We start from the raw sequence: 13,412 nt of genomic DNA, 5'->3' as shown, positions 1-13,412 counted from the left end.
ACCCTTCACCCGGGTCAATTTGGTTTTCGTAAAGCCCGTAACACTGACAGCCTCCTTCTTACCCTTTCTGACACTATACTCAAGGGATTGGACCACGGTCAATCATACATATTGGCCCTACTTGACATATCTGCTGCCTTTGACAACGTCAATCATACCATACTCCTCACCCGCCTTGCTGAAATCGGTGTCACTGGTTCTGCGCTGCAATGGTTCTCGTCCTATCTCAACAACAGAAATTACACCGTAAAAATAGCCAACTGCGAATCATCCCACATTCCCCTCACACAAGGCATCCCACAGGGTTCCTCCCTCTCTTCCACGCTCTTCAATATCTATCTTCTTCCCCTCTGCTATCTCCTCTCTGATCTTGGCCTAAAGATCTTCATGTACGCTGACGACGTTCAAATTCTCATTCTGCTTCAAGAATCCCTCCCCAAAACATTACAATTTTGGGATTCCTGCCTTACTTCAATCAACACTCTCCTCTCAAACCTACATCTCGCTTTAAATGTAACTAAAACGGAGCTCCTCACAATCTCCAATCCCCCAGCTCGCTCGCTCCCTGCCTTAAGCAACACCAACCCTCCTCCCGACGCTTTCAGCCGCAATGTGAGAGATCTCGATGTCTACCTTGACCAACATTTAAATTTCAAATCTCACATCCACAATACCATAAAAACAGGCTTTTTCAAATTGCACATCCTAAAGAAACTTAAACCCCTGCTATATACCCAAGACCTCCGCACGGTCCTACAGGCAACTATCTTAACCAAACTGGACTATTGCAATTCCTTATTTCTGGGCCTCCCACTCTCTACTATCAAAGCCCTCCAACTATTACAGAATGCCATGGCCAGAATTCTCACAAACACACGTAAATCTGATCACATTACCCCTATCCTAAAAGACCTCCACTGGTTACCTATAGCCTCCCGCATAAAATACAAAACACTCACCATTCTCCACAATCTATTGTACAATCAAAATCACACTTGGCTTGAGAATGCACCACTTTTCCAATCATCAACCCGCCCCTCCAGATTCAACCTTGCTGGAACTCTATACACCCCCTCCCTAAAAACTGCCCACCACACCTCAACCAAAGGGCCTTCTCCATTCCCGGCCCTCCGCCTAGAACCTAACTTTTCTAAATTTAAAAAAGGGCTCAAAACCTGGCTCTTCACATTAGCGTATCCAGATGTTGACCAAACTTAGCTTACACTCTAACCCCTTAGCCCTCTCACCATCCCCTCCTCCTATCTGCCTCTCCTTTTTCTCCCTCTTTCTTCCCCCTAAGCAAAGTCTCCAATTACAGTGTTTCTTCCCCCTAGCAAAGACTACTACTGTTATTAGTTCCCCTCCTCCACCCTTAGCTTATCCTTCCCTGTCCCTCCCCCCCCCCCCCTTCTATCCCTTTCGCTGACATCAATGGTCTGGTACCTACCAGCCCACCTGTACATATAGGGGCAGATTTAAAAAACTTGCGCGAGCGCGAACAAAAGTACGCTGGATTTTATAAGATACATAAGAACATAAGAACATAAGAAAATGCCATACTGGGTCAGACCAAGGGTCCATCAAGCCCAGCATCCTGTTTCCAACAGTGGCCAATCCAGGCCATAAGAACCTGGCAAGTACCCAAAAACTAAGTCTATTCCATGTAACCATTGCTAATGGCAGTGGCTATTCTCTAAGTGAACTTAATAGCAGGTAATGGACTTCTCCTCCAAGAACTTATCCAATCCTTTTTTAAACCCAGCTACACTAACTTCACTAACCACATCCTCTGGCAACAAATTCCAGAGTTTAATTGTGCGTTGAGTAAAAAAGAACTTTCTCCTATTAGTTTTAAATGTGCCCCATGCTAACTTCATGGAGTGCCCCCTAGTCTTTCTACTATCCGAAAGAGTAAATAACCGATTCACATCTACCCGTTCTAGACCTCTCATGATTTTAAACACCTCTATCATATCCCCCCTCAGTCGTCTCTTCTCCAAGCTGAAAAGTCCTAATCTCTTTAGTCTTTCCTCATATGAGAGTTGTTCCATTCCCCTTATCATTTTGGTAGCCCTTCTCTGTACCTTCTCCATCGCAATTATATCTTTTTTGAGATGCGGCGACCAGAATTGTACACAGTATTCAAGGTGCGGTCTCACCATGGAGCGATACAGAGGCATTATGACATTTTCCGTTTTATTCACCATTCCCTTTCTAATAATTCCCAACATTCTGTTTGCTTTTTTGACTGCCGCAGCACAATGAACCGACGATTTCAATGTGTTATCCACTATGACACCTAGATCTCTTTCTTGGGTTGTAGCACCTAATATGGAACCCAACATTGTGTAATTATAGCATGGGTTATTTTTCCCTATATGCATCACCTTGCACTTATCCACATTAAATTTCATCTGCCATTTGGATGCCCAATTTTCCAGTCTCACAAGGTCTTCCTGCAATTTATCACAATCTGCTTGTGATTTAACTACTCTGAACAATTTTGTATCATCTGCAAATTTGATTATCTCTCTCGTCATATTTCTTTCCAGATCATTTATAAATATATTGAAAAGTAAGGGTCCCAATACAGATCACTGAGGCACTCCACTGTCCACTCCCTTCCACTGAGAAAATTGCCCATTTAATCCTACTCTCTGTTTCCTGTCTTTTAGCTTGTTGTGGCAAGATACCATAAGTCTGTACTGCAAATGACTTTCAGCAGAAATCCAACAGAATTTCTGCTAATTAAAATCCTGTTCCCCTTGATCCAGAAATGTTCTGCTCAGCCAGTCTCCTTGCATAGTAAGATAGCAGATGACTGGAGAAAAAGAATTATCACCCCTTCCAGTCCGCTCAGTTATTCCTGAGCACAGCTGTCCGTCAGTGTGACCAGGGTGGAATATATAGCTAATCTACTGCTCGACTCATGTTCTGATTCCTTGTTCTCCCTTTTTTGTTCACATACATGATCAGGCTTTTGGAAATACATGGCTGGCAGGCAGAATTCCTTGAGGCCAGAAGAAAGCAGTCTCCACTTTTGATCAAGACCTCAAAGGAAGTGACAGCTGGGCTTTTTCGCAGGGAGGTGAACGAGGAGGAGGAAGTGACTATCAGAGGTGGCTTTGGCGGGCACCAGCAGCATGGCTATTAAGTTCACTTAGACCTGCTATTAAGTTCACTTTGAGAATAGCCACTGCCATTAGTAATGGTTACATGAAATAGACTTAGTTTTTGGGTACTTGCCAGGTTCTTATGGCCTGGATTGGCCTCTGTTGGAAACAGGATGCTGGGCTTGATGGACCCTTGGTCTGACCCAGTATGGCATTTTCTTATGTTCTTATGGCTGTAGAGAGGGAAGGGAGGAGAGCTGCACTGGGAAATTGAGAGGGTGGAGAGGGAAGAGAATAAGAAGGTTGCAAGCAGGATGGGGACAATGAGTGCATGTCTACCCTCCTCATGACTAAATCATGGAGGAATTTTTTAATCCCTGTAAATGACCAGTACAAAGTTGTCAGAGCTTACATGAATATCCTAGAGGATCCCTAAAATACAAAAGAAAATTATTCCTTACCTGCTAATTTTCGTTCCTGTAGTACCATGGATCAGTCCAGACGGTGGGTTATGTCCCCCGTCCAGCAGATGGAGTCAGAACAGACTTCGAGGGACGTCACCAGTATAAGCCAGTGCTCCCTCTGCTGGAGCCCAGTATCACGTATAGCAAAGCTCAAGAACCCGAAAAGGTTTGAATCAAGTTAATCAACATACCTGAGAACCAGGCACTAACAATAGATAAGAATGTACTGCCAACGAGCGGTGAGGCACCCAACTTATAGGGGGCTGTGAAAGACAGCAACAAAAAACAAACATTGGCAGAGAACAGAAGATATCGACAGTAATCAAACCCGAGCAGAAGCAAGAGATCCCAAAGTGGTGGGCGTCTGGATTGATCCATGGTACTACAGGAACGAAAATTAGCAGGTAAGGAATAATTTTCTTTTCCCTGTACGTACCAGGATCAGTCCAGACGGTGGGATGTACCAAAGCTTCCCTACACCGGGTGGGCCCCTGAAAGCCCTGCTCGGAGAACCTGGCCGCCAAAATGACCCATGGATGACGACGCCAGGTGTAGTCGATAATGTCGTGAAAAAGTATGCAGAGACTTCCACGTCGCTGCCCGGCAGATCTCCTGTGAGGATACGGAGCGAATTTCCGCCCATGACGCAGCTTGTGAGCGGGTCGAGTGAGCAATAACCCCACGAGGAGGAATACGACCTGCTCCAATGTAGGACGCAGGGATAGCTTCCTTTAACCAACGTGCGATTGTCGTCTTCGAGGCCTGGCGCCCCTTCTTCGGACCGGACCAGAGCACGAAGAGATGATCAGAGAGCCGGAAGTCATTGGTCACTTCCAGATAGTGACGCAATGTGCGCTTGACATCCAAAAGACGAAGAGCCCGGGGCTCGCTGGGTCCAAAGGACAGAAGCTCCACCGTCTGATTCAAGTGAAAAGACGAGACGACCTTTGGGAGAAAAGAAGGCACGGTGCGCAGGGAGACACCTGAATCTGTAAATCTGAGGTAAGGCTCCCTGCAGGACAAGGCTTGTAGCTCGGAGATACGCCGCGCTGAACATATGGCCACAAGGAAGACCGTCTTGAGAGTCAGATCCTTGAGGGTCGCTCCACGTAACGGCTCAAAAGGCGCCCCTGACAAAGCCCGAAGCACCAAGTTGAGACTCCAGGAGGGACAAGGATCCCGCACTGGAGGACGTATGTGCTTGACCCCTTTGAGGAAACGGGCAACGTCCGGTTGAAGGAGAAGAGAGCTCTGCGCTCGCGTGAAAGAATTCAGGGCCGCCACCTGGACTCGCAGCGAATTGTAGGCGAGTCCCTTATCCAAGCCATCTTGAAGAAACTGCAGAATCGACGGAACCGACGCCTCCGTGGGTCGGATCCCCCTGGAAGAGCACCAGACGTCGAAAGTTCTCCAAACTCGTACGTAAGCAACAGATGTAGAAGCCTTCCGGGCGCGCAGCATAGTAGAAACTACCGCCTCAGGGTAGCCCCTGCGTCGTAGGCGGCGCCGTTCAAAAGCCATGCCGCAAGACAAAAGAGTTCGGCCTGGTCGAAATATACCGGACCCTGGTGCAGCAGACGAGGAAGATGACCTAGACGAAGTGGGCTGTCCACCGCCAGCTGAAGGAGATCCGCAAACCAAGGCCTGCGCGGCCACTCCGGAGCGACGAGGATCACAGGACCTTGATGATTTTCTATCCTGCGGAGCGTCTTGCCTACCAAGGGCCACGGGGGAAGACGTAAAGTAACCGATGAGCCAGCCATGGGAGGGCTAGGGCATCCACCCCCTCCGCGCCGTGTTCCCTCCGGCGACTGAAGAAGCGTGGTGCCTTGGCGTTGGCGGCGGTTGCCATCAGATCGAAGTGTGGTGCGCCCCACCGATGAATCAATAACCGCATTGCCGCGTCGGAGAGCGCCCATTCGCCGGGGTCCAGTTGTTGACGACTGAGGAAGTCCGCCTGTACATTGTCCACTCCGGCGATGTGAGAAGCTGCGATCCTGACAAGATGCTTCTCCGCCCATTCCATGAGGGTCGACTCGAGGGAGACATGTTTGCTTCTTGTGCCCCCTTGCCGACTGATGTTGGCCACCGTGGTGGCGTTGTCGGAGAGGATCCGTACTTCCTTGTTCTGTACCAGGGGAAGGAACCGTTGCAGCGCCAGACGCACCGCCCTGGTTTCCAGGCGGTTGATCGGCCACGTCACCTCCATTGGGGACCACGTCCCCTGCGTTGCGCTTCGGTCGCAGACTGCACCCCAGCCCACGAGGCTGGCATCGGTGGTGACTACCACCCAATTGGGAACCTCGAGGGAGACTCCCTGAGCCAGATTTGCCGGAACCAGCCACCAGTCCAGACTGTCCCTGGCGACTGGGGGGAGAGGAAGGATCACCTGATAATCCTGAGACACCGGTTTCCATCGGGAGAGAAGAGACGCCTGCAGAGGGCGCAGATGCGCGAAGGCCCAGGGCACCATATCGATGGTGGACGCCATCACTCCCAGCAACTGTAGATAATTCCAGGAGGTGGGTTCCAGTAAAGCTGAAAAACGACAGACATGCTCCCGCAATGATTGAGCCTTGTCCGGGCGCAAGAACACCTTGCCCTGCCGCGTGTCGAAGCTGGCACCCAGGAAATCCAGGCGCTGAGAAGGAACCAGAGAACTTTTGGAGAAGTTCACGACCCAGCCCAGGGTCTGCAGGACCTGGACCACCCTGGCAACCGATTCCTGTCCGTGGCGGAAGGACTTCGCTCGGATCAGCCAATCGTCCAGATAGGGATGGACCAATATCCCTTCCCTGCGGAGGGCCGCCGCCACGACGACCATGATCTTGGTGAAAGTGCGAGGTGCTGTCGCCAAACCGAATGGGAGAGCCGTGAACTGGAAGTGCTGACCCAGAACCTTGAAGCGGAGAAAACGACAATGCGCCGGCAGAATGGGAATGTGCAAGTAGGCCTCCGTCAGATCCAAGGATGCCAGAAATTCCCCCCGGTGAACCGCTGCAATGACGGACCGCAGCGTCTCCATGCAGAACCGGCTGACTCGGAGAGACTTGTTGACTTCCTTTAGATCTAGAATGGGCCTGAAGGCACCGTCCTTCTTTGGCACGACGAAGTAGATGGAATAATGCCCCAAGCCCACCTCGCCGAAGGGGACGGGGGCAATGGCTCCTATGCTTTGCAGCCGATCCAGAGTTTGTTGTATTGCCGCTCTCTTGAGGTCCGAGCCACAGGGGGAGAAGAGAAACCGATCCCTGGGAGGACGGACAAACTCCAAAGCGTAGCCGTCTCTTATAGTGTCCAGGACCCACTGGTCTGCAGAGATCCCTACCCACTCCTCGTAGAAGTCCGCCAGGCGACCCCCTATCCTGGGCATGGGGGAGTGGGGGCGTCTGGGCGTGGAGGAGTGGGGGCATCTGGCATCATTGGGACGACTTTGGCGGATGATTACCCTGTCCGGCGCCGTCATGCGCGGGTCGCCGACCCCGAAAGGACCGGGACCAGGACTGGGGTCTGGAGGAAGCAGCGCGAGCTCCCGGCTGCCGGTACGATCTATAGCGCCTCTGCGCTCTGGTTCTGGTCCGGGTAGACGCAAATGCCCTGGAGGGTCGATGCCTGTCTTTAGGGAGCCGATGGACTGCATTCTCCCCCAGGGACTTGATGATTTGGTCCAAGTCATCTCCAAAAAGAAACTTTCCTCGGATCGGCAAGGAGCCCAGGCTCGACTTAGAGGAAGCATCCGCCGCCCAGTTGCAGAGCCAAAGCAGCCTCCTGGCCGCCACTACAGATACCATGGACCGCGCCTGAACCCGGAATAGATCATAAAGGGCATCCGCCCCATAAGCTATTGCGGACTCCAAGCGGTCAGCCTGCGCGGCTTCGTCCGGTGGTAAAGCCTGCGAGGTAAGCAGTTGTTGGACCCACCGAAGACTGGCCCGCTGAGCCAGCGAAGTACACATAACTGCCCGCATTCCCAAAGCGGAAACTTCGAAGACCCTCTTCAGGAAGACCTCCAACTTGCGGTCCTGGGTATCCCGGAGCGCTGTGCCGCCCGTAACCGGGATAGTCGTCCGTTTGGTGACCGCCGAGATGGCCGAATCCACCTTGGGAACCTTAATGAGGTTCAAGAAATCTTCTGGCAGCGGGTACAACTTTTCCATGTCCCGAGTAACCTTCAACGAGGCTTCAGGAGCATCCCACTCCCTGGTGAGGAGCTGCAGGAAGGACTCATGGATAGGAAATGCCCGAGGCCTAGGGCGCAGCGCGGCGAGTACGGGATCCCCTTTCCTGGCCGATGTGGTGACAGCGGGCGCTACCGGGAGCGGCGGGTCCGGTGGAGGATCAAGGTCCAGTTCCAAGAGAATCTGCTGTATCAGATCGTTCAGTTCATCCTTCTGGAAAATCCGAAGCGCCAGGGGGTCATCCCCTTCGGAAGGTAGTTCCGACAGCGCAGGGTCCTGAGCGTCTGGAGAGGGTGGAGAAATCGCTGCCGCAGCACCCGAAGCCAGCCGAGGACGAGGAAGTGGACCTGGAGCCCCAGCCATCGAACCTACCAGGTCGGGGGGCGTACCAGGAGGGGCCACAGCAACCCGAGGAGTCTTGGCCGGTGGAGGGTGTGGGGGGAGACCCCCAGGCACCCCCAGCCCCTGCAAGTACGCACTATGCATCAATAAGATGAATTCAGGGGAAAAACGAGGCAAGCTGGGAGGGGGGTCCGAGGAGGGGTCCGAGGCTGGGACCTCTGGAGCCTGTGGACTAGGCAAACCCCCCTCCGGGGATAAATTCGGGGGTGAAACCTCCCGAAGATCCCTCCGCTCTAAAACTGCCTCAGCTGCAGCAATGTGCTGAGACAGCAAAATGGCCGCCGTTCCCGCCAGCGGCGGCGACGTGGCCGGCCCGCGCCGCCCGTGCCAGGGGGAGGGGAGAAGGGAAAATGACCCCAGCGGCTGCGAGGTGCCCTCCCCACCCGGAAGGCACCTCGCGCAGATCCCCTCCCTGGAAATCCGGGACCCCGGCTCGCCGCATGCCGCGCAACGGGACGGCCGCGGCATGCTCAAATTCGCCGGGTAAACCAGGCAAAACGCCTCGGGGGGGGGGGGCCAGGAGGCACTGAAGAGGTGCCGCGGGGGGGCCAGAGGGCCTGCACAACCCGCTGAAGAATCCCTGCGGCGCCGAAATAAAAATAAAAATCAGCCGCGCCAAGCGCGCGAAACAGGCCGCAATGCCGCGGGATCGACTGCCCCCGCGTGGCGGACCCGGTACCACCGGCAGCCACGGGGCACCCAGAAGAAAGAAAAATACCTGAAAAGGAAGAAACGACAGAGAGAAACCCCAACTTACCGCCCGCGAACGGAGGAAGCAAGCAAAGAAGGCAGAGGAAAGACACGCCTCCAAAGCAAGGGCCCTCTTTTTTTTTTTTTTAAAGAACTTTACCTAACTTGATTCAAAGGAATACACACAACAGGACAGGAAAAGAAAAGGAAATAAAACCTAAAACCCTGTAAGCCTGGGGGGATCATGGATCCTCCCAACTCTCATCTGCTGGAGTCAGAAAGATACTGAGCTCCAGCAGAGGGAGCACTGGCTTATACTGGTGACGTCCCTCGAAGTCTGTTCTGACTCCATCTGCTGGACGGGGGACATAACCCACCGTCTGGACTGATCCTGGTACGTACAGGGAAACAAGAGTTAAACACTGCTCTCATGTGCAGATTTGCATTCTTCTTCATCCAGAGATCTGGTGCTGACCTTATTCCGATGCAGCACTGCCCCATCCTATTCAGCTTGTCAACGGCATCAGAAAAGCAGATTATTGTTTCAATCACTAACCAAAGAATTTTAATTTTATGTTTTTTACCTCTTAAAGCAAAGTCAGCTTCAACTCAAGACCCCATCTTAGTCCTGGCCAATTCAATAGCAAAATGTTCTGTGAAGCTTAGACTGCAGCTACTATTAAGCCCAACGCCTTCAAATATTGGTCCCAAATGATGTGATAGTGGATTTGTCTAGGGAACACCTCAACGCCTTCCTCAAGGAAAGGCTTTTTGATTCTGTGTCTTCACAATCTTCTCAAAACTGGGGCAAAGAGATGCTCGCCTTCAAACAGCAGATACAACAGGTGAACATCTGAAATTAAATCCACTGCCCACTTCTTACGTCAAATGCCAACACCTTACTGCAGTTCTATATTATAATGATGGTTCCAGTGATCAGAGAGATTGTGTCATACGTGAAAACCAGAAGGTAAACAAGCTTTTGGAAGAAACGTTTTGCCCAGCAGCATCTCCTGATGTCCCCGCCAGCTAAAGTCACCTTAGTATTGCCATGAAAAAGAGAGAGAAAATGATTCACTGCAAGGACGACCTCAGACATATTACACTGTCTCTTTCAATTAGCATCCATATGTTTAACTGCCGAGTCCTTTAAACCCACAACTCTTGCCAGCAGGAAGCCTGACGTGAGAATCTAACCCTGTAACTGAAATCCACAGCTTTTTACTTTCTTTCAATAACCTCACCACTCAGTCGCTTTAGGACCTTCTTTTCCTGAAAATCAGTTCTTGAACCATTAAGGGATGAGCAAAAAAAAAACCCCCCACTCTGCTCATGACAGGATGCACCATCTTCTCTCTCTGCAGCTCAGAGAAATCCAGTGCAACAGTCACAATCCCAATATCTGACTCCGAGTCTGAGCACAGCCTGCCGGTCTTCGCTTCCAGATTCCAGAGTCTGAATTTGACATTAGGAAAAATATATTAAGATGTTCAGAGTTGAAAATAAATTGATGTTTAGCACTGCAGGGCATTACGTGAACTGTTCTCAGTTAAATGTTTGTAAAAAAAAAAATTAATAAATAAAAGTTTTAAAAAAAAAATACTCAGAATCCATAAGATTTCCCAGCCAAGGAAACAAGGTCTCTGGGGCTTGTCCCTTTCCTGACAATAGCTTGGAAACCCTGGGATCTTTAGACAGATTAATAGACATCAGAGCATGTGCTTGAGAGCCAAAGACATCTCACCACAGAGTGAGTACAAGAGCTCCAGATGGTAGGCAATGTTTAACCAGTTCAGCACTGAAGGATTTCACAGAATTGAGTCCTGCACCAGGAGCCCCCTCGCTATTAGTTCTTATGGAGCTCATAACACATTAGCAGCCAGGTAGACTGAAGAAATTACTTAGCTGGTAATTTCGTTTTTCTTAGTGTAGACAGATGGACTCAGGAACAGTGGGTTATGCTCCCCTGCCAGCTGATGGAGACGGAGCAAGCTGACGTCACAGTATATATAACCCTGCAGTGACCCCAGCCTGCCAGTATTCCCTTCAAAAGCAACTGTGGACAGAATAGCAAAAAGCTTGATTAAAAACAGTCAACCATAACTGTACTCAACCAACAATAAACTCAAGTAAGAATAAAACCTACACGGGGGCCTAGCCAACCGGGCCATTAAACTCGCCAGACTGCCCAGTTCCCCTAACCCCAACGGGAGTGGGAATGACGTCGGAACGGCACACAGAACACGGAGACTGAAGGAAGGCCTTAAAAACCCGCCTCTAAGTAATTTTCTCTTTTTTTCTTTAATAAAACTTACCGGAGCTCAGTACTTACCAGCTGAGTGCAAAGACTGTCTCCGGCTGTGGGGGAGAGAGGGCATGTGCTCTCACTACCGCACTCAGCCTCCTGTACCTGCTGCCTTTCAGCTGCACAAGGAACAAAGTCCACACAGGGAACCGGCTACCGGACCAAGGCACACCTCTGAGGGATCTCGGAAATCACCTCAGGAATTTCTCAACTGGGGGAGGGACCTTTAGGTATCACCGCAGGAGAGCAGAGCTTTCATTTCTCAATTTAAAATTCACCTTCCAAAATTCACAGCAATCCCCACAGGCATGTTCACCATCTGCTGGAGACAGAGAATACTGGCAGGCTGAGGTCACTGCAGGACTATATATGCTGTGACGTCAGATTGCTCAGTCTCCATCTGCTGGCAGGGGAGCATAACACACGGGTCCTGAGTCCATCTGTCTACACTCTAGGAAACTACTGTTATCCCTGGGAGTTACAGGAATTAGATCTACGTTATAGGATCTTCCAGGTACTTGTGACCTAGACTGGCCACCAACAGAGATGGGATGTTGGGCTTAATGGACCTTGGTCTGACCCAGCACATCTTATGCAGGAGTGCTGGGACCACCAGGGGTTTATGGATTAGTACTCCAGCTTGGACATATGACAAACTGTATTTTTATATTTGTTGAAAACTGCTTTTTCTGAGCCTTTGATACTTACTGTTTAAACTGACGACATCAAATAGCTCTTCAAAGTAAGCGTCAATGTCCTCAGACTGCTGAAAGAAAGAAGGAACAAGTCATGGTGGTGCTGAGAGCTGGAGACTAATCCTCCCTCAAGGAGAAAGTCCATGCTACAGGAGAACAAGGCTGGACATTGTCATTAATATGAAAGCAGTTTTCTCATAGACAAGTCAAGTGCTATGAATCTTCTAAGCATGTGTATGTGTACGTGAATGCACATGTAGACATCTAAGCAGAGTTTGGAAATATAATGCATACACACATGCACATACAGATATGCTTTTAAAGACAGAAGATACATGATAGTTCTACACGAAAGTTTTTATTTTCATTGCCTGTGAATGAAGAGAGGAAATATTTTTAAGTCACAAATGCAGAAACCAAGAGTAAAGTTCTACAACTTGTCCTGAGGAACAGCTGTGAAACTAAAACAAAGTTGCTGACCTGTAACCAGGATTCTCCATAGACAGCAGGATAAAATTAGCCATAAACAGTGGATGATGTCATGGACCCAGCTCTTGGAGCTCATAAGTCTTTGAGCATGAGTGAGTTTCTGCAAGCAGTCACTGCCTTACGAGGCCCTCAGTATTTTCCAGAGCTTTAACCTTAAGCCAAGTAGTCAACTCTCCAGAGAGATGGATAGGTAATAAATGTATGGCCGATTTATCCTGCTGTATATGTAGAACCTTGATTACAGGTAAGCAACTTTGTTAAAATAGTTGTTCTGCAAGGCAACCCTCTGCTTGGGACCGCCACTAGTTATGGCTGATTTAATCCTGCTTGTCAGAGAAAGCAGACAACCCGGTCCCAACGGGTGAAGAACTGACTGGGTGATCAAGCTACACAGAACAATTTGTCCAAAAGGCACCATCTCTTCAAAACATGCCATCTCGACAGTAGTGGGACTTGAAGGTGTGAACAGATGACCAAGTAGCAATTTTGCACATCTTTGATAAAAGTGGCCCTAACACAAGTTACTGAAGTTACTGATTTGATGAGCCGACAGAGTCTAATCTGTAAGTCACCCAATATTTAAAGTACAAAAAGTCCGTTCTCCTTTATGTGCATTTGGTCTTGGAAAGAACAATTGCCTGGTCATTGTGGAACAAATGTACCACTTAGGGTGAGTTCATAGAACTCGGTTGTGAAAAAACAAAGTATGGTAAATAAACTAGAGCCTGCAATTCACACACTCTTCATGCTGAAATGATGGCCACAAGGAAAACCTTCCAGGTGAGAAGATTCAGGTTCATTGCCTTGAGAGGTTTCATGAGTTGAGCCAAGACCACACCGAGGTTGCATTGTGATGGTTTACTGACTAAAGACTTCGTATGTCACAGTCCCTTCATGAACTTTGACACTAAAGGGTGGCGAAAGATGGGAGCGCCATTTACCCACTGGTGATAAGACAACGGCACTAAGATGTACCTTGACCGAAGAGGTGCTAAGGCCTGAGGAAGAAGAGATACTGAAGGAGGTCCCAGATGACTACTCACATAGCATGCAGAGAACTCTTCCATTTGAAACTA

The 13,412-nt window shown here is 49.8% G+C and overlaps 1 protein-coding gene across 6 annotated transcripts in view; it reads right to left on the bottom strand.

The window, feature by feature from the left end:
- Positions 1 to 13,412, bottom strand: part of LOC115096055 — an 85,302-nt gene that overhangs the window by 8,527 nt on the left and 63,363 nt on the right. For 5 of the 6 annotated variants that reach the window (XM_029610576.1, XM_029610581.1, XM_029610578.1 and 2 more), the window contains one exon: positions 11,861 to 11,918. In XM_029610576.1, the coding sequence (XP_029466436.1) occupies positions 11,861 to 11,918 (58 nt within the window). The remainder of the gene's footprint in view (positions 1 to 11,860; positions 11,919 to 13,412) is intronic. The other variant, XM_029610577.1, reaches the window with a different exon arrangement.

This window comes from Rhinatrema bivittatum, chromosome 7 (assembly GCF_901001135.1).
Source record: "Rhinatrema bivittatum chromosome 7, aRhiBiv1.1, whole genome shotgun sequence".
Taxonomy (NCBI): Eukaryota; Metazoa; Chordata; class Amphibia; order Gymnophiona; family Rhinatrematidae; genus Rhinatrema; species Rhinatrema bivittatum.
This window is presented reverse-complemented; position numbering and strand designations above follow the sequence as displayed.